This window comes from Eutrigla gurnardus (genome assembly GCF_963514095.1).
Source record: "Eutrigla gurnardus genome assembly, chromosome: 22".
Classification (NCBI taxonomy): domain Eukaryota; kingdom Metazoa; phylum Chordata; class Actinopteri; order Perciformes; family Triglidae; genus Eutrigla; species Eutrigla gurnardus.
This window is the reverse complement of record NC_139933.1, coordinates 4801127-4822042: the sequence shown is the minus strand read 5'-3', so window position 1 is coordinate 4822042 and position 20916 is coordinate 4801127. Positions and strand designations below refer to the sequence as shown.

Below are 20916 nucleotides of genomic sequence, written 5' to 3'. Positions count from 1 at the left end.
TGTGACAAGCTCCATCTTGTGGTCTAAATTTCTTCCCATCCAGACAAAAACATCTCTGCTGTTTGTATGTGTTCAGCTGTTATTAGGAAAAAATACTTTTTAAAAAGGTTAAAGCGACACCACAATAATCTGCACTCATTAGCTTCCAGATGCTACTCATCATACCAGGCGTAGTTGTAAAGTGTATTTAATTTAAGAATGTTATATTTTTATTACAATTGCTTAAAACTGCAGGACACAAGTTGTTTCATACTTCACTGTTAAGTCCATCAGTGTAACATGCATAGAGCATGACATTCCTATGATGGATAAAGCCTTTTTGAATGAAAGGCATTAAGAACTTTTGAGTTATGTGTGTAATTCACATCATTGGCAAACAACTGACTTCCACCCATAGTTTCTCAATTTTCCTGAAAAGATAACATGGTACTATAAATATTTAATACACCTTCAAACGCTCCTGAATTTCCTAGTTATTGTAGACGGAAAATAACCTATTAATCTATTTCACACCTGCGTTGAAGCAGTTGCTTCTTGTGTTGCAAATACCGGATTACGATACATTCAACTATCGAGAACAATCGTTCAGAAAACACGACAAATTCCACCATTTATTAACATCAAAGATGTTTATTAGCATTCATCCGAAGCAATTACAAGACATTTGAGAGATTCACAGGAGGAATGAAGTACACAAAAAGCATTCATTAATCAGCCTGGATTGCCCTTTAAACCCTTCACTTGGAGTCACTCTGGACCAAGTTTTAAAAAGCGAACTCAGCAGAACCAGTTATCAACAGTGGATAAACCACAGAAGGGTAGGGGGAGGGGAGAATAAAGAGAGAAAAAAAGGGAAGAAGTAGAGAGTATATGTACAGCACATGGAGGGAAGGAGAGGTCACAAGACAGGAGAGGATGGATGATCTGCCACACCTGTGAGCTTACAAACCGGCAAACAGCAGCGGAGGGTCGAGCCCCGGAACAGCGCCGGGCACTCAGCACCGCAACACGCCACACCATGTCACCACCGCACTGCACCGCATCTTAACAGCTAACCAGCATTACTCAACTGCTACACAACTGCGCCTAGTGCACAAAAGATACACAAGAAAGAGGGTTAGAGTCATAGGAAAGCAACTTTAACCAGACAGAAAATAGAGATCTGACAGAAAAGAAAATGTATGCCGCTGGATTAGCGAGTCACAAATTAAGTGGCACAGCGATACTTTCTCACTGTACAGTAAGTCACCAAAAAACGTGGTATAATGTAGCCATAAAGGCTTTGAACATCAAACATGACACCCTGAAAATGTTACTCTTTCATAACAATTTAGAAAGAGTGTTAAACAAGGGATTTTATTAAAAGAAATTCTATATTAATAAAGGAAAATTTATGAACAAATACAAGTGTAATCAAAATGTTTTTTAAAAATAAAAATTAAATGAACAGCTTCCAAAGCCCCTTCAAAATGCTCAACTTTACAAACAATGATCACATCAATGTTACAGAATTTGTTTAGGTAAATTAAGTCGAATTTAAAACATTTTTAGACCAAGCTCCAATAACCTTTCAGTCTGCATTCAGTGGTAATAGTGGAGTCCACTTGCTCAATGTGAGACTCTTCCCGACGTCCTCGGCAAAGGCGAGATCTGGAAGGAAAGACAAAACTGAATTAAGAAGTGCAAAATAAAAATGGCTTTCTCAACTCCTGCAGCTGACCTGGATATTTAAACACAAAACTCATCTGATCTTCTTCCCCCTGATACAAACATTTATCAAGCATTTGTTTTCCTGGACATCGATCTTCATGAATTACACCCAACATTTATAGTAATTTTGTTAATTGTTTACACACCTTTCCCCCCAAAAAAACTATCTCTAGCAAAACTCTTACACTCGGGCGAATTTGAAAAACAAACCTCGGGGTCCGTTCCCTTTGTGAGAGGCGGAGGAACCCACAGGCACAGGTGGGAACAGTGCTCAGTGCATCTGCCTGTGATCCCTGCGAACGTACCTCACCAACACCACCTCATACACCAACTGACAGCCCGAACCACCGCCATGACGACCTGCTCCATAGCAACCACCGTTGCCTTTGGTGACCTGCTCCTTAGCAACTGCCGTCGCTCTCAGCAACAGGCAGGTCACATGGGCGGGTCACACACTAACTGCTCTCACACTGCCACACCCCCATCTCCTCCTCTCTTTGCAAACAGGACTCCGCAGCTTGGAGGAAAGAATTCCACATTTAGGTGAACGTTTCGAGTGAAGCACCCCACGTCCCTCCCAAACACACTATAAAGCCCATTTTGAAATGTGTGATACAGGTCACATCAACCCAAATGTCCTTGTTATTGTTGTTGTCTGTGTGCGCGCTTTAGATTGGCTAAACATGCAAGCAATGTTAAGCACACACAGAACTAGGACTGCACACTACATCAGTCCCAATCATATTTTTAACGTTTAAAAACATTCAGGATTCTGCAGAGTTGTGACTAACGTTGCACCAACACTGCAGAATACCAACCCAAGTGATGACAGATAGCCATCTCAGATATAGTATTTTAAGCAGATAAGTTAAGCCACCCTTTCCCCTGAATACCATCATGTTGCGTCCAAGTCTGGATTATGTCTCTGCTCCGTTGTCTTCTGGGGATTTAGGCCTACTCTTGGATTTGGAGCGGGACCTAGATTTGGACCCTCTGTTGGAAGGCGGGGTCCGACTCCTCGACTTGGACGACCGAGATCTGGAGGGAGACTTTGTCTTGCTTCGTCGGGGGGTCCTGGACTTGGACTTGGATTTGGACTTGGATTTAGACTTGGACCGGGACCTAGACCTGGAGTCGGAGTGGGACCTGGATCGGCTGTAGTGGTGGCGGCTCCTGGATCGGGAACGGCTTCTGCTCCTGGAGCGGCTGCGGGTACGCCTGCGCCGGCGAGGACTCCCTGAGCGGCTATGATGACGGAGAGAGGCACTTTAACTCAACAGTAAGAACAAACAAAATATGTAGTATTTACTAAATTCTTAATGAACAGCTAATATATTAGCCAAATTATTAATTAACCAAAAGAAAAAACATGCATGTGATTACTAAATTATGAAAATAGGTACAACACACAATTCAATATAACTTATGAGGAATCACGTGGGATGATTCAACAATGTGTTGCTACTTGAGAAATGTTAAGGTTTATATAATACTATGCAGGAAAACATTCAAAACTACGTTTTTTTCAGTGCAACATTGGAGAATAAACTAGTTCCATAGCGGAGCCTGATCACACCACTATTTACCTCCTGCTTCTGCGTCCGCCATACCCTCCTCCGTATCTGCGTGGCGGAGCACCTCTCCGGCTATACATGGAGTCTGGTGGTCGTCCGTAACGGGCCATCTGCACCCGTAGCTCCCGCCCATCAAGCAGCGCGCCGTCCATAGCGTCCATGGCGTCCTCGGCGTCACGCTTGTCGAGGAACCGCACGAATGCGAACCCGCGGCTCTCCTTGGTGTACCTGTCCCGGGGGATGTACACATCTCCCACGCGGCCGTACTTCTCAAAAACTCGGCGTAGAGTCTCCGGCGAAGTTCGGTAAGTCAGGTTGTCCACTTTCAGGGAGGTCATCCCCTCGACGTCTGGCGGCGCCCTTCCGTAGCTCATGTTCTTCGTCTCCAAGCAACGCAGCGCGCCAGCGAAGTCGAACCCAGTTCGGCCCAAACTGCAAAGTAAACGCTCGCTGCTAACTTATGAATCCGCAATGTACGTGTTTGATTCGAATTCCGCCTCACTACTTTCAATTGTTCGACACTGATCGTCGTCCCCGCTCCGTTACTTTCACGTGAAATGGCGGCAATAAAGCTTCCTTCCCCTTTCTTTGCGCCCGCGTTGGCCTGCTCCGATTGGCTGCTCAACTGTACACTTCCGTAACCGTAACCGTTATACTGCCCCCTGTCGACGAGGAGGAGTCGCTCTTAGCGGCTTTATTGAAATGGACCGTTGTTCTGCCTTTGTTCCGTTTAGTGTCATCAAAAAATACCCTGCAAGCTGTTTGTCATAACTTAACGCGTTGTTTTCCCCAGTTTATCAATTATTGCTGCGTCAGTTTTTATTTTTTGTTCCTACTTGTTGCGAAAAAAATGCTTTTATCGCAGCGCCAGTCTGCCCTGTCGTTCGGGTTTTAATGTCCAGCGGGTAATGTAGTTTTTTTTTTTTTTTTGCTTGCTGTATTCCACAGAGCCGTCCTCCCTGCACTGCAGTCAGCGGCGCCACTCGCACATTAGGCGTAGGAAGGTCACGTTACAAAGTGGGTCGGCACTAGCTTGCTGCTGGTGAGAGAGGGGGACTGCGCAAAAAAAACCACGGCCCCGGATTTTTATTCCTGCCTGACGTCATGGGGAGCCTCAGACCTCTTTGACAGGATCCGACAACCAGAAGCACCGGGGATGTGTGATCAACATCCAGCGGGGCCGGAAGATGTCGACGACTACACGGCTGTTGTTTAGAGCCGCTCACTCGCCCGTACAGTAAAATCAGCCGCGGAGATTTTTTTTCTTCCATTTTCATCCGCTCTGATTGACTGCAGCGCACCATGAGAGCACCTCCGCGCTTTTAAAGGGACTACAGCGGCTTTTTCTGCCTTAAAAAAAAAAAAAAAAACCCCGAGCCGCTGACCAGGGGGAGGGATAAGCAACTGGAGAACAACTACTAATCCCCCAGGACGGTCACATTCACGGCGGGGCTCGCACCCGACAGACATGGACGCTGGGACAGCGAGAACCGGATTAAATGATAGCGAGTAAAATCATTTATAAAAAAAAAAAAAAAAGGGGGGGACGGAACAGAAGCGAAGCTGGACTGTTATGCCCGTTAATCCGCGTTGTCTTCACTTGACTGGAAATGGGAGCTTTAACAAGCAGACAAAACATAGGCGTGGAAGAAGTGGACATTCCGTCCAGCTCGGTGTACCGTTATCCGCCGAAATCTGGTAAGTCACCGTACAACAGGTCGGGCTCCGGGGCGGGTGGAACTGAATGCAGATGGGTTTTGGTTCGCGTGCTTTGAATCGCCATCAAAAACCATCACCACCTTACCTTGTAGCTGCAGGCCTACGGGGCATTTGAGCCTCCAACCTGGAGTAGCTACCTGTGGAGAAAAGAGGGGGACCACCAGTGTCTTCCTTTCTACTTAATCCCCCCTTGATTGTACATATTGTACATTTCCCTTATTGATTTTGATTTATTACATATGATTGTGTGTTGGCAATGCAGTGTCTAAATGTCCAGGATGGGATAATGACAGCAACATATTTACGTTTTTACACGTTCATTATACACGTTTTTTTATATTTCTATCTATTTGTATAGTGTCTGATACATACCTGGGATATATTATATCCTCTATGATGAGCTGGATTTGATGGCATCATGTCTGCCTCAAGTCTGTCTGTAAAATAAATAAGTCATGATGGATCCCAGGGAGGGGGGGTGAAAATGAAAAGACCTCATCATTAGAAGTGGAAGTTTTTGGCGTGTTCAGTGTAAATTACTTACGGTAGTTTTTTTAGTCATTAGGACTGCAGCTAATAATATTTTCATTATCCTTTTAATTTGTGGATCCCTTTTGCAATATAAAATGTCAGTGAGCTCAACATCTTTAAACTGCTCAAAATTTAGTAACATAATACAGAGAAATGCAGAAAAACTCAATTAAATTATTATAACTTCAAAGTTATTGATTAATGTGCCGTTTGACTAAACAATTTAAAGACAAATATATACAATTTTATTAGATCGCTGTCACAGGTATCAAATGTGATCATTATCAATTTATCTTTAATTTTTTTCTTGTTTTGTTTTGAGTAATTGTGTAGTCTATAAAACATTAGAAAATAGTGATCAATTTCCACCATAATTTCCCAGAAGACAAGTCCAAAACAGAAAGATATTCAGTTTATTATAAAAAAAAATAAGAAAACCAGCAAAAATTCACGTTTGAAACCAGAAAAAAGCTGGAAATATTTTTGCCTTTTTGTTTAAAAAATCACTTAATATTCTGTCAAATGCCTAATTGTTTCAGCACAGAATAATAACCCATCTAATATCCATCAGATTCGTATCCTCCTAAGTTATTTTACCACTGTTTGTTCTAATATAAACATAATACATTGTTGTATTTTAGAGGTTTTCCTCAGTTTTTAAAATGCTTTAAAGGTCCACGGATATGAAATTTCAGGTACTGGCACCCGCATCAAAACATTTCAAACTATATTTAGTGTAATATATCAAACCGTACTCCCTCAAACCCGGTTCACCAACACACAAACTATCCTTAACACCTCAAGATGACCTCTGGGTTTTGAATCTGTCTTGTTATTGTCCCCCTATGTGACATTTTCTAATTGCATCACTTGGTTCATCTCCCACCAGGGATTGTAATCCAATAATGCCGTCACACAATCGTATGGACAAATAATGTAATTGCTTTTCACTTCTGTCATCAGCAAAGCCATTAAGTAAATGAACATCTCTTACACAATGAGACCTGGAACAGACTCTGGGAATAGACGTAGAGTTTTATTATAGGCAGATGTGACGTGTTGGGTTATTTTGATATCGCAGTAATAACTTAGATCTGCAGTGACATTATGTGCTGGAGGTAGGAGAACAAAGATTGTTGGCTGGTGGCTGCCATTAACACCCCTCTCACCATAATTTAGCTCAATTAGTCAGAGGCTGGGTGAATTTGTAATGAGACGGCCCTGGTTGCAGTGTGGTGGTGGTGGCGGCGGTGGCTGCTAGTGAAACCGATCTGTCAGACCCAGTTCCTGTTTCTGGGATCTGGTGACAAAAGCCTCCTCGGCCCAGCCAGCCTCTCCCAACTGCTGTAAATAATAATACGGTGACGAAGACAGAGAGAGAGTGTCGTCATTGTGGCTTTTTTTAGTTCATGATTTGACGGCTAGTGGATTTTTTTTTTTTCCACAGTGTGAATGGCTTTTAATGTCAGAGCATCCAACCCCCCCCTCCAGCGTTAACAGGTGTGAGAGATGCCAGACGACCTGCCTGTCCAGCATGTATTTAAACATGAACCACTATTACGGACTTATGATATTAGGTCACCCTGTGATTTAAAAGGCAAGGACGTCTGTTTAGTGTTGTGGTCATCGACCCAACGTCTTGGTAAACAGACTGTGGAGCTGTAGTACACCCAGTAACAACCCAACTTCAGCCAGAATGCAACCACAGATCCCTTTCAGGACTTGCTTTTCTTGAAATCAGAAAAGAGAAACAACTCTATCTTTTCCTGTCATTTGTTGTCTTATCTGCACGATTTAGGATGCAAACCTTGACATAACTGGGCTTTTGCAGTGACTGGAGGTGTCTGTGGATAATGGTGCCAGCTAAATGGTTCAGATTCTAAGGGAAATATTAATGTTTCATGCTAGTAAAGTGTCAGGTTGGTGGATTTTTGCAAAAAATGTTGTATTTGTTTTTGTCAAAACCTTATTTTCTCATAAAAAGTGAAAAAGGGTAAAATAGGTACAACATTAACCATTTAATAATCAGAAAATTGAGGCTGATAATAGTTCACTGCCAGTTGATTTGCTTCACTTTTTGAACAATTAACCTATTTAAATATTTACCAAAATCAAGTGTCATATTCTTCACACTATCGCAGAGATCTGCATTAAACACGGAAATCTCAAGAATCTATGAATGAGAATTTGACTGTAAAAACAACTGTATGTATGTGAAATTATTCACCACTACTATAGCACAACCACGGAGGTCTTTGTCATTGATTTGTGTTTTCAGAGGATGTGATGTATTTTGAGTCGAGCGTGTTTTTAAAAGTGTGATTCCGTGTGTGCAGGGAGTTACTTCGCCAGCCATTTCATCATGGGGGGAGAGAAGTTTGACTCCACCCATCCGGAGGGTTACCTGTTTGGGGAAAACACGGACCTCAACTTCCTGGGGACCAGGCCTGTGGCGGTAGGGGACCTCACACACACACTCTCACTCAAACAACAATCTCAGCACACGTTTGAACCGGTGGCTCTGGAGCTTTCGATCGCATCACACCAGCTTCCTCAGCGGATAGAGTTGTCGGGGAGTTTTAGATTTCACTTCACACACATGGCACACATTGGCCATGTTTTTACCAATCTCCAAGAATTGTATGAAGATTATAAGTGAGGTTCTCGGTCTGCAACAACGAATACTTTCATTATTGATCAATGTTTTGGGAAATGAAACCAAACCAAAATGTATAACAATTATATATAACCAGGAATCTGAGAAGAAAAGCACTTTTTTTAAGGCTCGACTTGATTGTCAAAATAATTTCATGTCCATCGACTAATTCATTACTTGACCAACGTGAGCCGATACATTTCAGCAGCCGAGCCTCCCGCGGCGGCCGTTAACAGGCTTTCAGACTGTCACTGATTTTAAATTTATTTCAAAGTCTCATCCTATCAAGCTAATTAAAAATGAAACGACAGTCTGCAGGCTCCCTCGTACGGAGAAGCTAATAAGCGACGGCTCCTCCGGAGGGTTCGTTCAACCCTCATTGTGACCCTGAAGGTCAAACTAACGAGAGCTGCGGATTAAAAAGAGCTCGAGTCCGAAGAGGAAAGAGATGATTTGTCACAGACTGAAAAGGCTTTGGAGGGAGTGAACGTTCTTTGACGACGTGAAGCTGATCTGGAGTGACTCTGCTGCATCACTGCGTGTGCCAATCTCGGTTGGACTGCTGTCTCAGTCTAGACCAGGGCTAAAATTAGGAGTGCAGTTTTTCTCCCGATTATGTGGGTGTTTATAATCCTCCTGTGGGCACAGGATGCAGCTGGTGATTTTTCTGTGTGTCTGGAGCTTTACCAGCATTATATAATATTTGGTGGTTTCCAAGCAGATGGTGCCGACCGCAGTTGTTGTGTTCTCGGTCTCCTGCACCGCTCTACAAATATGATAATGGATGCGGCTATATTTAGGGGTTTTCAGACACTCCTGCGTGAAGCGCAGAGATTTACAAAATGGACTTTTAGTCGTGTTGCTCGCAATGACGGTCGATCAGTCCACCTCTTTGGTCTGGACTGAAATATCTCAACAGCCGTCTGATGGATTGAAATGTGCTCATGGTACCCAGAGGATGAAACCTGCTACCTTTGGTGATCTGACTTCACAGCGATGATGAGGTTGACATTTTGGGGGGTTTTGGTGAAATGTCTGGACATTTATTTGATGGACTACCATGGGAACGACATTTTGTGATAACGTTCAAGATCACAACTCCAGCTCAGCTGCACTTTGTGTTCAGTGCTAATGAGAGAAAGCTCCAACTCACACCTTGGAGCCCAGGTATGTGATGCAATGGGAAGACGGAAATGTCCCCAGGCATCACGTCCTCTCCTGCCACAAAAGTATAAAAGCAATACAGGGGGAAAAAAAGGAGCAGCTTACCACATTTACAGTTAATTTAACTCAAAACTCTTAGAAAACCACAAAAGAGTGGGATGTATTAACATTCCCTTCGCATTTTGACATTCTATATTTGATTTATGTGCAGAAAACTACCAGTCTGTATTAGAAAAGGAAAAACAACATACAATACATTGTTATTTTAGCGTGTGCGATGAATCACAGATGGCCGCTCCGGCGTTTTCCGTGATTTTTAATGCGATTATAAGACCCACAGTGTTTCCTGTGAGTTTCCTAATGAATGGTCCCTTTCAGCATCTGTTACTGCGTGTGTTTGTTTGTGTAGGTTTACGGGCGTGACTCCTGCTGAGTCCACATGTGTAACAGCTGAATGTGGATCTATTCACAGCCACACAAACACACTTATATACTACACACACACACACATGGACAGATGAGGGCTTGTAGTGTGGAGGTATCTGACCACATCCTGCATGTTTCTCCTCCAGCGATCCTCCAACCACCTCGGCTCTCCTCTTACGCTCAGTCAGCAGAACTGGGGGCTTCAAACGCTGTGCTGAGAAGTGAACCACAGATTGGGTCAAATTTGAAGGTTATGTGTCGATTTTACACCAGGGTTTTATTGTTTTGATCATAATTGGGTTGGTCACAAGAGTGAAAAAGAAGGTTTTTCACATCCTTATCTTCCCTTCATCTGGTCCTTGAAATACGGACTGTTTGACCCTGGAGTGTTTTACGCTCCTGTGGTCCCAGCGTTTGCAAAAACTGGGCCTAAAGCTTGTCTGAAGTGTCAGCCCCATCCCTGGAAAGACACAGCCTGAGCAGATTTTTTTTGCTGCGGCTCAGCACTTGTCAGCACGGATCTCGCTGGTGCTGACCGACCCAATCACTGGTGTTAAGGTTAAACCGGGAGCAGCCGTGGTCACTGGGCAACTGGGAATTCCCTGTGGTTAACAGAGGAATGTCAGTGCAGTTTATGGGAAGATTAATGCTACTTCTCTTCAGTGTCATAACGTGTATTTTACTTCTATATATTTTTATTTTTTTGTTGTTTTCAGTTCCCGTATGCAGCCCCTCCACCTCAGGAACCAGTAAAGACGCTACGAAGCCTTATAAACATCCGCAAGGACACGCTGCGGCTCGTACGGTACGCACCCCTACCCGCCTAAGTATATATATATACGCAACTCCTCATCACACCACCGTTGACTCACTTCACACTGACTTTTACATAACAAGCCGCAACAGCTAATTTAAGGCGTAGTGTCATATGCATGTTTTCCCTTGTAATTCTAACTTTAACGGTCTTTAGGCAAACCCAAGTAGAAAACATAGCAATATAACATCCAATTGTAACGTTTAAGACAAAAATGAAAGCACAAAATGTCCATGAAAATTCTATAACAAATACATAAAAAGCGATTTAAGACATTTGCATTTTGTTAATAATTGATGTTCATTACAAACAATAAATTAATCCATCTTTTGCAGATAATTTCTCTATGATTATTGAGTGTTAAAACACCTCATATTATAGATGCACACTCCCCGATTCAAACTCTTCTCAAAAGTTGATGGAGTCTGGGTGCTGTTCTATTCTCTACCTGTAGGTGCAGCGAGGACCTGAAGCTGCCGGGTGATGAGGCGGCGGGGAAGAACCGGGCCTGCTACAACGTAGAGTTCACCTTCGACGCTGACACACAGGTGGCCATAACCATCTACTACCAGGCCATAGAGGAGTTTCACAACGGAGTGCCAGTGTAAGTGGAAACCAATTCTTTCAATGATTTCTGCTCAAAACCACTTGTCCACAGCAGGTACATCCTTAAATACTTCTTTTACTACTTCCCTGCAGTTACCTGCCCCAGGACAGCTCTCTGCAGTCAGAGACGGTGCACTTTAAGAGGGGGGTGTGCCAGCAGTTCTGTCTGCCCTCTCACACCGTCAACCTCAGCGAGTGGGCTGACGAGGAGGTAAGCAGCCTGTGTCTGTCGCCTGAATACTGGGACGCATGCCGAACTGTGCTGTGAAACCAATTTATGCACAAGGGCAGATATAAAAATCTACTTTCTCTTCTCAGCTGCTGTTTGATATGGACAAAGAGGTTTTCCCCATGGTGGTGCAGGCCGTCGTCGACGAGGGGGATGGTGAGTTACACCGATGGTCTGATGTGAGAGTAGAGCTGCAGAATGTTAAGCAAAGACGTCCGCTGTGTTTTATCTTTTCAGAACATTTGGGCCACTCTCACATACTGCTGGCTACTTTTGAAAAGGTAAGAAAGACGTTCTTTATCAGAGGAATTTGGGCAGGCGTGATATGTCTGCAGGAATTCGCTGTTTTGCAGACATTGCCAAAACAACTCAACAGCAGGACTTTTTTAAAATGCCAAACACTTGCAGCTTCTAAAATGTGTTTTGTCCTCTTTTTCCATGACTTTAAATCTAATATCTTTGAGTTTTATACAACTGAATAGTGTAAAACAAATACTGCTGTTATCACCATGAACCACTCTTGACATATGTCACTTTTAAAGCTGGTTGCTGACTGCATCTAGCATATAAAAGGGTGTTTTTTTAAATGGAGTCCAGCGCAGAGCTCAGTCCACATAAAACGCAGCGGGGCTACATTACATCACTTCCAGCCAACTTACCGGAGAATAAAAAGGATTTGAAAAAGAATGAAGCTTCCTGGAAGAATTGTTGAATGAAATAGACAAAGAAGTAATCAACTGTTGCTTTCCTTGGCAGCACATGGACGGCAGCTACTGTGTGAAGCCTCTGAAGCAGAAACAAGTGGTAAATACACCTATTTCCTTTTCCTTCCTCCTTTTGTGTAACTTTTTTTTAAAAATGTTTTTAAAACACAAAGATATACAGAAGCTTTGCACATTAAGCCTGAACCCATGAGACCCGCAGCCTTTATTCTTCAATATCTTCCTTCTCCCAGGTGGACGGAGTGAGTTATCTGCTGCAGGAGATCTACGGGATAGAGAACAAATACAACAGCCAAGAATCAAAGGTAAATATCAGGCAGAGATTTTGCCGTCTGATCCTCTTTGAGCGCGTCAGAAGTGATAAGGCAGCGTAGTAAAATAGATCAGTGTAATTGTCTGTCTTGAAAATTGTCTTTATTTTTATTTTTTTTAATAACCAGGTTGCTGACGATGAGATCAGTGACAACAGCGCTGAGTGTGTGGTGTGTTTGTCAGACGTGCGGGACACACTCATCCTGCCGTGCAGACACCTGTGTCTCTGCAACGCCTGCGCAGACACTCTGCGCTACCAGGCCAACTGCTGCCCCATCTGCAGACTGCGTGAGTTCCCGCCTTCTCTCCAAAATAAGTGTTTTGGAAACGGCTTTTCCGCCACTGAGAAAATAATTGATGTTAATGCTCCCTTTTCAAATGTCTATTTCTAATTAAAATAGAAAAGGTATAATATTTTGAGCCAAGGAATCAAATGAGAGACTCAAGTGTTAATCATATTTTACAGCACTTCAGGCTCATTGGCCCTTTTTAGATTAATTGTAGCCTCCAAATTCATCCCTCTACATGTCATTGCAATTATTATGAGATAGACAAATTTTAAAAAATCTCATTTTTCCTTTAAGCATTCAGAGCTCTGCTGCAGATCCGAGCCATGAGGAAGAAACTCAGTCCTCTGTCACCAACCAGCTTTAACCCCGTCATCACGTCACAGACCTCTGACTCGGAGGAACACTCGGTGAGACGGAGCTGACGCAGAAAAAAACGAGCAAATATGAAATGATGATCATATTCCCAGAAAACTCACCAGTGTCATGTCCTCGTTTGGCAGGCGTCGGAGCACATCCCACCTGGCTACGAGGTGGTGTCTCTCCTGGAGGCGTTGAACGGCCCCCTCAACACCTCCTCCGTGAATCCTCCTCCTCTCCATTCCGGTCCCAGCCACGTCGCTGGAACGCTGCCGCCCTACAGCAGTGAGCCTCACCCGGCACCCGCCCGCTCCCTCTCCCCTCTAGACCACTCCAACTCCAGTCAGGGACTCAAACTCAAGAAGAGCGGTTCGAAGTGAGTATTAGTGACAGTAAATGTTTGTTTTTGGGGACATTATCGTGAAATTATTATTCAAAAATCAATGTTTTGACTGTTTTCTCTTAATCAGTCAACGTCTCAATGAAGATGCATTTAGTGCTACTTTAGCAAAAAACGTTTTTAATTGTCCATGTCTGTGTTGTTAAAGTACAGTAACATCAAACCCTCTCTTGTTATGAAGTCTCTGTCTGAAGCTTGTCCTTTACGGTGTTTATCTTAGGTCACTTTCCCAGAATTCCTCTGTCCTTCCTGAGGAGGAGGATGAGAAGTCGTGCAGTGAATCGGAGGCCTGTCGCCACAAACTCGCCGTGGACCAGCAGGAGGTGTGTGTGTGTGTGTGTGTGTGTGTGTGTGTGTGTGTGTGTGTGTGTGTGTGTGTGTGTGTGTGTGTGTGTGTGTGTGTGTGTGTGTGTGTGTGTGTGTGTGTGTGTGTGTGTGTGTGTGTGTGTGTGTGTGTGTGTGTGTGAGTGTGTGAGAGAGAGAGAGTGTGTGAGAGTGTGTGTGTGTGTGTGTGTGTGTGTGTGTGTGAGAGAGAGAGAGTGTGTGAGAGAGAGAGTGTGTGAGAGTGTGTGTGAGTGTGTGTGTGTGTGAGTGTGTGAGTGTGTGTGAGTGAGTGAGTGAGTGTGTGTGTATTTGGGGGGATGTGTGCTGTTGTGAGCTCCTCTCTTACCGCTGCTTGTGTTGTTTGACAGAGCGGAGTCACTCCAGACAGCGAGAACCTGACGCTGTCCTCGTCCGGAGCCATCGACCAGTCGTCCTGCACGGGAACCCCGCTCTCCTCCACCATCACCTCCCCTGAAGGTACACTTAACCTAAACTTAATATGAACCGTCACCTTAAAACCAGGTCATAACCTTCAAAGAGTTGTTTGGAGCAGCAGAAATGTCCTCATGAAGATGGCAATGCAAGCCCACAAAAATCCTAATACTGTCAAATCACTTTCATTTCCTAAAGACAAAAATGTTTTCATTATTTCTTCGTCCTTCATATTGTATCCGCTGTACTAGATGCTCATAATGTATTAAATCCTCTTTCAGACGTGCATCTTATTACATAAAAGTGATTTAAAATGTCGACGTCACTAAAAGCCTCAGCAGCAATCTTACACGGTTGTCTGATGAACATTTCCGTTTCCACCACACGAGTCTGAACATGATGCTGTGATCAGATTACTGTAAAAGCTGCAGCGGCACACAGCAAGAAAGACGAATTAAATTTTAAATTAAATTTATAATTCAATCTACATCTCTTATGCACAAATAATCAACAAATATCAATATTTGTATATTTATTTAATAAACAAATAAATACCAATGCATGCTAATTTTAATTTCATGTTTCCCTGTCATGAGGATATTTAATTATGATTTTATGGGAATTCTGCTGGATTGCTTTTCGACACAAGACAGGAAGAGAGGCCTGTTATTCCAGCTGGAATGAAACAATCACTTCTACATAGCTAATCCTCATGCAGTCGTTCCAGAAAGGACAATCATTGTTGTATAAGTGTTCTGCTGTTGGTAATTCTGTGAGAGTGGGTTCACTTTGGAAATCTCACCCGGCATCCAGAGGAAAAAAAAAAAAACAAACCCCGAAGCCCAACCGTGACGTGTGTCTCCGTCTGTCTGTCAGACCCAGTGAGCAGCAGCCTGGTCCAGTCAGTGATGTCCATGGCCTCGTCCCACTCGCAGCACTCCCACATCAGCACTGACACCATGTCCTCCATGTCAGGGTCCTACCTGGCCGGGGCGGAAGGCGAGCCCGGGGGGGACGAGGGGGGAGATGCTGAGGGCGAGGAGAACCAGGATGCCCCCATGGAGAGCCGAGGACCGTCGCAGCAGGACGGGGTGAGGCATCCGGCGATGGCGGGATGGATTGATGGATGGAGGAGAAAACGGCCGCAAGATCCTGAGATTTATCATAACCGGGTTTTCTCCTCATCGGACTGCCTCCCTGTGTGTCTTTTCTTTCATTCAGGAGTTTTCCCAGGAGCCAAAGGAACAAAACTACTCAGTAGCTCTTGAAGAGCAGGACTCAGAGGTGAGAGCAGGGGGTGATTAATGCACATTTTATGTATTTATCCAACTTAAATAAAGTCTTACAAAGCCAACTGTTCTGTTTTCACCAGGGAAACGATGTCACTGAAGAGGACTGCTCCTCTCCTTCTAATGGAAAAGGTAACTATGGCGACCATCCCTCCACCTTTCACCCCTGACCTCTCACCTCCCTCTGCATGTTGTTGCTCTCAGGCCATGTGAAAAAGAAATACAGCTTTTCATCCAAACCGTACATTGTGGACCGAGTGGTCGACCGAATATTTTGTTGCTGTCGGTATATCTTTTTGAGTCATGGCCGAGTGATGACAACCCTTTCAAAACAAAGGGATCCCATGTCAGATATTGTCCTCTAGATGGGGCAGTCCCTTTCCAAATGCACGTGATGTTGGCTGAAACCACTGTAACATGCAGTATCTGAACCAGAGTGAATGGCTTCACACGCGGTCTGGGTGCACGAGAACCTCCGTCTACTTTGCAGTGAAGGCCGAGCTCTTGAGATTTAATTAAAATACTGAAATGACTTGAATTAATTCCAGACCTGTTGACTCCTTGACTCTGATGTCAACACTGCAAACATATAAAATTGTTTTACTTTAGAAAATGAATTTAAAGACTTGGCCTCCATTACTCTGAGAGTGAAACCACAAACTCAGCAATGGTGCCTTTTAATAACTTTATGTGTGTAAAAAAAAAAAGAAAAGAAAACTAGTAATTGTGGTTTAGCAAAACAACACAAAACATAATTAAAGCTAATAAAAGACTAAACTGATACCAACCTGGCATCCTTCAGATGATCCACCCCTGGATTATTACACAGCTGACAGTGGCTTTTTCATTAACAATCTCCGTTTATATAACAATCAGTGTTTCCTTATTGTGGAACTGAATGACCGGTAATCGAGCAATTAGCAGGAGAAATCGTTCGGAGCATTCTTCCTCTTGGCAAACAGGAAATATGTGCATCCTGTGTTGTATAGATGAGGTTCTGCTGCACTCCGGCCTACTGACTTGCATTTGCATGACATCCAACTCTATATAAATATTTGTATTCAATAAGTACATGTGCATGCGTGCATGTGGACTTACTTTACGAGGTATTTCATTTATGTGTTTGCTCTGCACCATTTTTTTTTAAGCTGCTGCATCATGAAGGGAAAGCTTCTTCATGCTCCATCTGTGTGTGTGTGTGTGTGTGTGTGTTTGTCTATGTGTGAGAAAGAGAGAGTGATGGAGTGCTAAAGAAAGTGTTGTGCTGTACGGAGAGTGTGAGTCAATGACCAGTAAGGTTTGAAGCGAAAACAACGAGGCTTCCTTCACTAAACAGAAAAAGTGTCGATGTGAATTAGTTTCTTTGTGGAGTGTGTGTGTGTGTGTGTGTGTGTGTGTGTGTGTGTGTGTGTGTGTGTGTGTGTGTGTGTGTGTGTGTGTGTGTGTGTGTGTGTGTGTGTGTGTGTGTGTGTGTGTGTGTGTGTGTGACACCTGGGGCAAGACTGAATCGATCTACCTGTGCACCTGTGAGTTACCGAATGACCTTTGAGTTCTTCAGGAGGCGAGGGGAGCTGTGCTGCCTGACAGACTGTGAATGTGCACACGCGCTGTGGGATGTTATGTTTGCATCTGCACCAGCGCTGCCAGACAGCTTCTGTATGTTCCCTGTCTGTGTCTCTGTGCTGAGCTGCCAATCACCCAGTCGCCTTCTTCCTCATTAGCACACACACACACACACACACACACTCACTGGGCTTGCACATTCACAGCCTTGCTGCAGGCATGAGGCACGTATTCACACATGTCAGTGTTATCTGGCCACGCTGGAAAAGGCAGGAAAAAAAAAACCGCTTCTCCAGACAGTTTATGTTAATATTTCTGTCTCATTTGTAGGCTAACCCAACTAATGAGGAAATACACTGTAAACTCTGTGTTGATTGATGGCCGATAAATTAATAGGATGGTAGAGTGGCAGCTTTGAAACAAAAAAAACATTAAATATATGATAAGATATTTGTTTATGATTATTTGTTATTATTTGTTTTCGAAAGCTAAATTTAAGTGTGGTTAATCTGGTAATATCAAATATTTGAAAAATCTAGATATGGGCAATTTAACCATCAATCATGATACATGTTATCATTATCAGGGAGAAAAAACAATTAAAACTTTTAAATAATGCAGCAGTCCAATGAATTAAAGGCAAACCAATGCAAAGATCATATAAAATATTGCCCACATTAACTAAACATGATGAGAGATATTAAAGTCACAACCTACAAAAATATAAATGTTATAGCAACTTTTTGTATGAATATGCAATCATATTCTCCAACCCTGATACTTTTTCAGTCATGCTGCTGTTTGAACGAATAATTAACTAACCGATAAATTAATATACACCTGGAAAAAGGCCCAAACTGCCAGTTTGAAGACAGAAAATTCACAAATCCCTCCTGATATATTGATGGTAATGTAGAGAGCAAGATGAACGTCCCTTGTTGTGTTCTTGCCTGTAAACACTCCAGAAATATTCTATCATTTATCATTTTTATTAATGCCGTTCCAGCATGGCCGACCTCCCCCCCCATCATCTCTGACACCCTCCCTCCCTCCCTCCCTCACCCTGCCTGTCCCCCCCCACCCCCGCTGTGCCTGGCTGCTCTTGTTTGACCTTTGCCCTCGCTTGCAGGTGGGCGGAGCAGGTGTCCAGAGTTGGCCAATAACAATCAGGGCGTCGCCCTCTGTGACACGCCCTCTTTGGGGTTGGATAATGAGCAGGCTTCCGACAGCCGATTCGCCGGTGAGTGGCATACCTCTCGAACATGGACCGATGAGAACTGAGGACTGGGCATGAGAGCGAGGGGAGCAGGTGGGGGGGGGGGATGAAGGAGGGGAGGAAGATGAGGAGGGTAACAGAGGATTTCCAGCACGTTAGCAACACGCTAATGCACATAGAAGCCAGAAAGAAATAAGAAAAACTGATTTAGTTGCTGTTGGGGACCAGAGAGGAGTTTTTGTAGCATCTTTGCCCAGCATGAAGATCTGGAGCTTCTCTTCTTCTCTTCATCCCTACCCTCTGGTGTTGTTGTGGTGCTTCATTGCTTCTTCGGTGCTGGTTAGCTGTGCACTCTCTCCCTCCTCTCCCTCCTTTAGCTGAAGCCCTGGTGTGTTCCTGTGTGTGTGTGTGTGTGTGTGTGATGAGTGTCTGAAGAGCACCTTCTGCATGCTGTGTTTTCTGTTAGCGTGTGAGAGAGAGAGAAGAAAAGAGAGTGCAGTCCATCCCAGAGTTTGACGTTCATGTTCAGCGTCTGCCAGCTCCGAGCCGCTTTGCCAAACATCTGCAACCCCCCATTCACACGCCCCTCCATCCTCCCTCCCCGTCCTCTCCTTATCCCCCTCCCTGCTTCGTAGCACTCGACGGGCTACTTTGCTCCTTATTTACTGGACGTTTTGGATGTTTAATTTACAGTCGAGTAATTTAGGGTTCAAAGTTGCCTCGCAGCCTTTAAGCTCTGCATCCTTCTCATCGCTCAAAACCTCCCTGATTTACCTCCATCTCCTTGAACGTCACCCCTTTGGTCTTTTATGGTGGATGGTGTGACATGTTTTCTCTTTCTGTGTCGTAAAAGTGTTCTGTTATCTCTCTTGTTTCTCTCCCCCCCCTCCCGTCATTCTTCATGTCTTCTGCTGTCTTTTCCTGGACATTTCCCTTCCCACCTCTCTGTTCTTTCTCTCTCCTCTCCGGTGTCTCTCGCTCTCTTCCTTCTTTCGCCTTCTTTCGGATGGACAGATGAGGAGTCGTGCCCAGTGCACATTGAGGACTAGGTATGGAGTTATGGCTAGATGGTAGATCAGACACCGGGGGTCATATATCACAGTTTGCATGCACCATAACGATCACAATATTTTATTTAATTACCCCTTTGATCCGTTTATCATGTTTTATTTAAGATGATTCCATTCAGTAATCAAATATAATGTGATGCTCTTTTTGTGCGGTATTTATTTTTTCTGAGGTGAGGCAGCTTTCAGTGCTGATGTTATTCATTATTCATGTTCCTTGTGGTCGAGACCTAAAACTCTCAATAATTAATGTCATGCCCTGGCTGATATTTACCGTTATTCACTGTGAGTCAGGGTCGTGTAATGCATTCAAAATGTAATGTTCATGGGTCCAAATTATATAGAATATTATTGTGTTTGTTCAACAACCAAGATGAAATGCAGAGTATGATGCATATATATATTGATTATTGTCCTGCCTCTAGAGCGGCCAAGCTGCAGGATGAGTCATCAAAATATTTAAATGCTTCAGAAGATGAGAAGAGAGAGGGAATTTACATTTAGTATGTTTGTAGAGGCAAACGTACGGGATCGAGTCCCGTGGCGTCACACGCATCTTTAGACATTAGTCTCCATTCAAAAGTGTGTTCATCCACTGCTGTCATGCGATATTAGGAGTTGGCAGCATCGAGATCAATGGTTGGTTGGGGAAAAAGGCATGATGATAAAATTATATTATCGTTTTAGTAGAAAAATGAGCAACACAGTCTTTTCCTCCCGTGTCAGGTCTTGGTGAAATACAACTGTGTCCTCAAGAGCAACATAACCCTCTTTCCCTCTCTCTCTCTCCCTGCCTTCTCTTCCCCTTTAGGTCTGATGTACCTCGGGGGCTACAGGCCTGTTTTAGAGCCCCGCCCCCACCACACCTCCACCAGCAACATTAACCTGGAGGAGCAGGGGCCCGAGAACAGGGACGGCCAGAGTCCGAAACATCCTCGCCACGGACCACTCATTGTGTAACACACTAAAACGCACACACACACACACACACAAACACACAGACGTCTCCGTCCAGAGTCAGTTCTTACTTCTTACCCTGCCATAGTGCTGCATCACTGGATACTGTCCTCACTGAGCAGGGAACCCCCACCCCCACCTCCACCTCCACCTTTCCATCTGTGTGAACACTTCCTGGATTGATTGTGTTGCTGGAGTAGAAAGAGGAGGGAAGAGGAACGGGAGGGCATCACAGGTCTTATGTTTTCTTCTTTTCTTTGTCTGTGACCTTACTTGTTGTGGGATTAATTAGCCTCCTGCTACATTATTATTTATTACCTTTAGGTCTAACCAATGAGAGCTGTGTATCGTGACACTATCTCTAGAAAAATACATGCTGCTCCTTCCCTCTCCTCTATTACCAGCCAAACAGTCAGGGGCTACTGTGATCGGCAATCTGATTTATAACTAACGTACTTCTTCTGCTCTCTTATAAACTGTATGTTGAACGAGTTTTTCTGACACTATTTAAAAAGTCAGCTCACACCGGACTACCTTATCTTAGTGGACTAAAACTCG

General features: G+C 43.9%; 2 protein-coding genes across 8 annotated transcripts; one reads left to right on the top strand and one right to left on the bottom strand.

Moving 5' to 3' along the window:
* Window positions 1-610: 610 nt before the first annotated feature.
* srsf2a (serine and arginine rich splicing factor 2a) lies at window positions 611-3856 on the bottom strand. 4 transcript variants are annotated; one of them, XR_014596522.1, is made up of 4 exons: window positions 3297-3856; window positions 1921-2955; window positions 1568-1650; window positions 611-1086 (listed from the first exon to the last, which is right to left on the bottom strand). XR_014596522.1 is itself a non-coding variant. In XM_084002042.1 (3 exons), exons 1-2 carry the CDS (start codon window positions 3656-3658, stop codon window positions 2628-2630), a joined length of 690 nt encoding a protein of 229 aa, XP_083858168.1. In that variant the 5' UTR covers window positions 3659-3856; the 3' UTR covers window positions 1666-2227; window positions 2604-2627. The 4 variants fall into 4 exon arrangements, 2 of the variants coding, with proteins under 2 accessions (XP_083858167.1, XP_083858168.1); XR_014596523.1 differs by having other exon boundaries at window positions 2604-2955; XM_084002042.1 differs by lacking the exons at window positions 611-1086; window positions 1568-1650 and having other exon boundaries at window positions 1666-2227; window positions 2604-2955.
* A 409-nt stretch (window positions 3857-4265) lies between these two features.
* Window positions 4266-20916, top strand: rnf157 (ring finger protein 157). Of its 4 annotated transcripts, XM_084002039.1 has the most exons (20): window positions 4272-4982; window positions 7871-7989; window positions 10497-10585; window positions 11049-11198; window positions 11294-11411; window positions 11519-11585; window positions 11667-11710; window positions 12186-12233; window positions 12385-12456; window positions 12592-12751; window positions 13048-13160; window positions 13254-13486; window positions 13731-13833; window positions 14203-14311; window positions 15143-15357; window positions 15488-15550; window positions 15639-15687; window positions 18248-18358; window positions 19349-19383; window positions 20213-20351. In XM_084002039.1, the coding sequence occupies exons 1-19, from the start codon at window positions 4895-4897 to the stop codon at window positions 19381-19383; spliced, it is 1986 nt and encodes a 661-aa protein (XP_083858165.1). In that variant the 5' UTR covers window positions 4272-4894; the 3' UTR covers window positions 20213-20351. The 4 variants fall into 4 exon arrangements, with proteins under 4 accessions (XP_083858164.1, XP_083858163.1, XP_083858165.1 ...); XM_084002038.1 differs by lacking the exon at window positions 19349-19383 and having other exon boundaries at window positions 4266-4982; window positions 15242-15357; window positions 20213-20916; XM_084002037.1 differs by lacking the exon at window positions 19349-19383 and having other exon boundaries at window positions 4271-4982; window positions 20213-20916.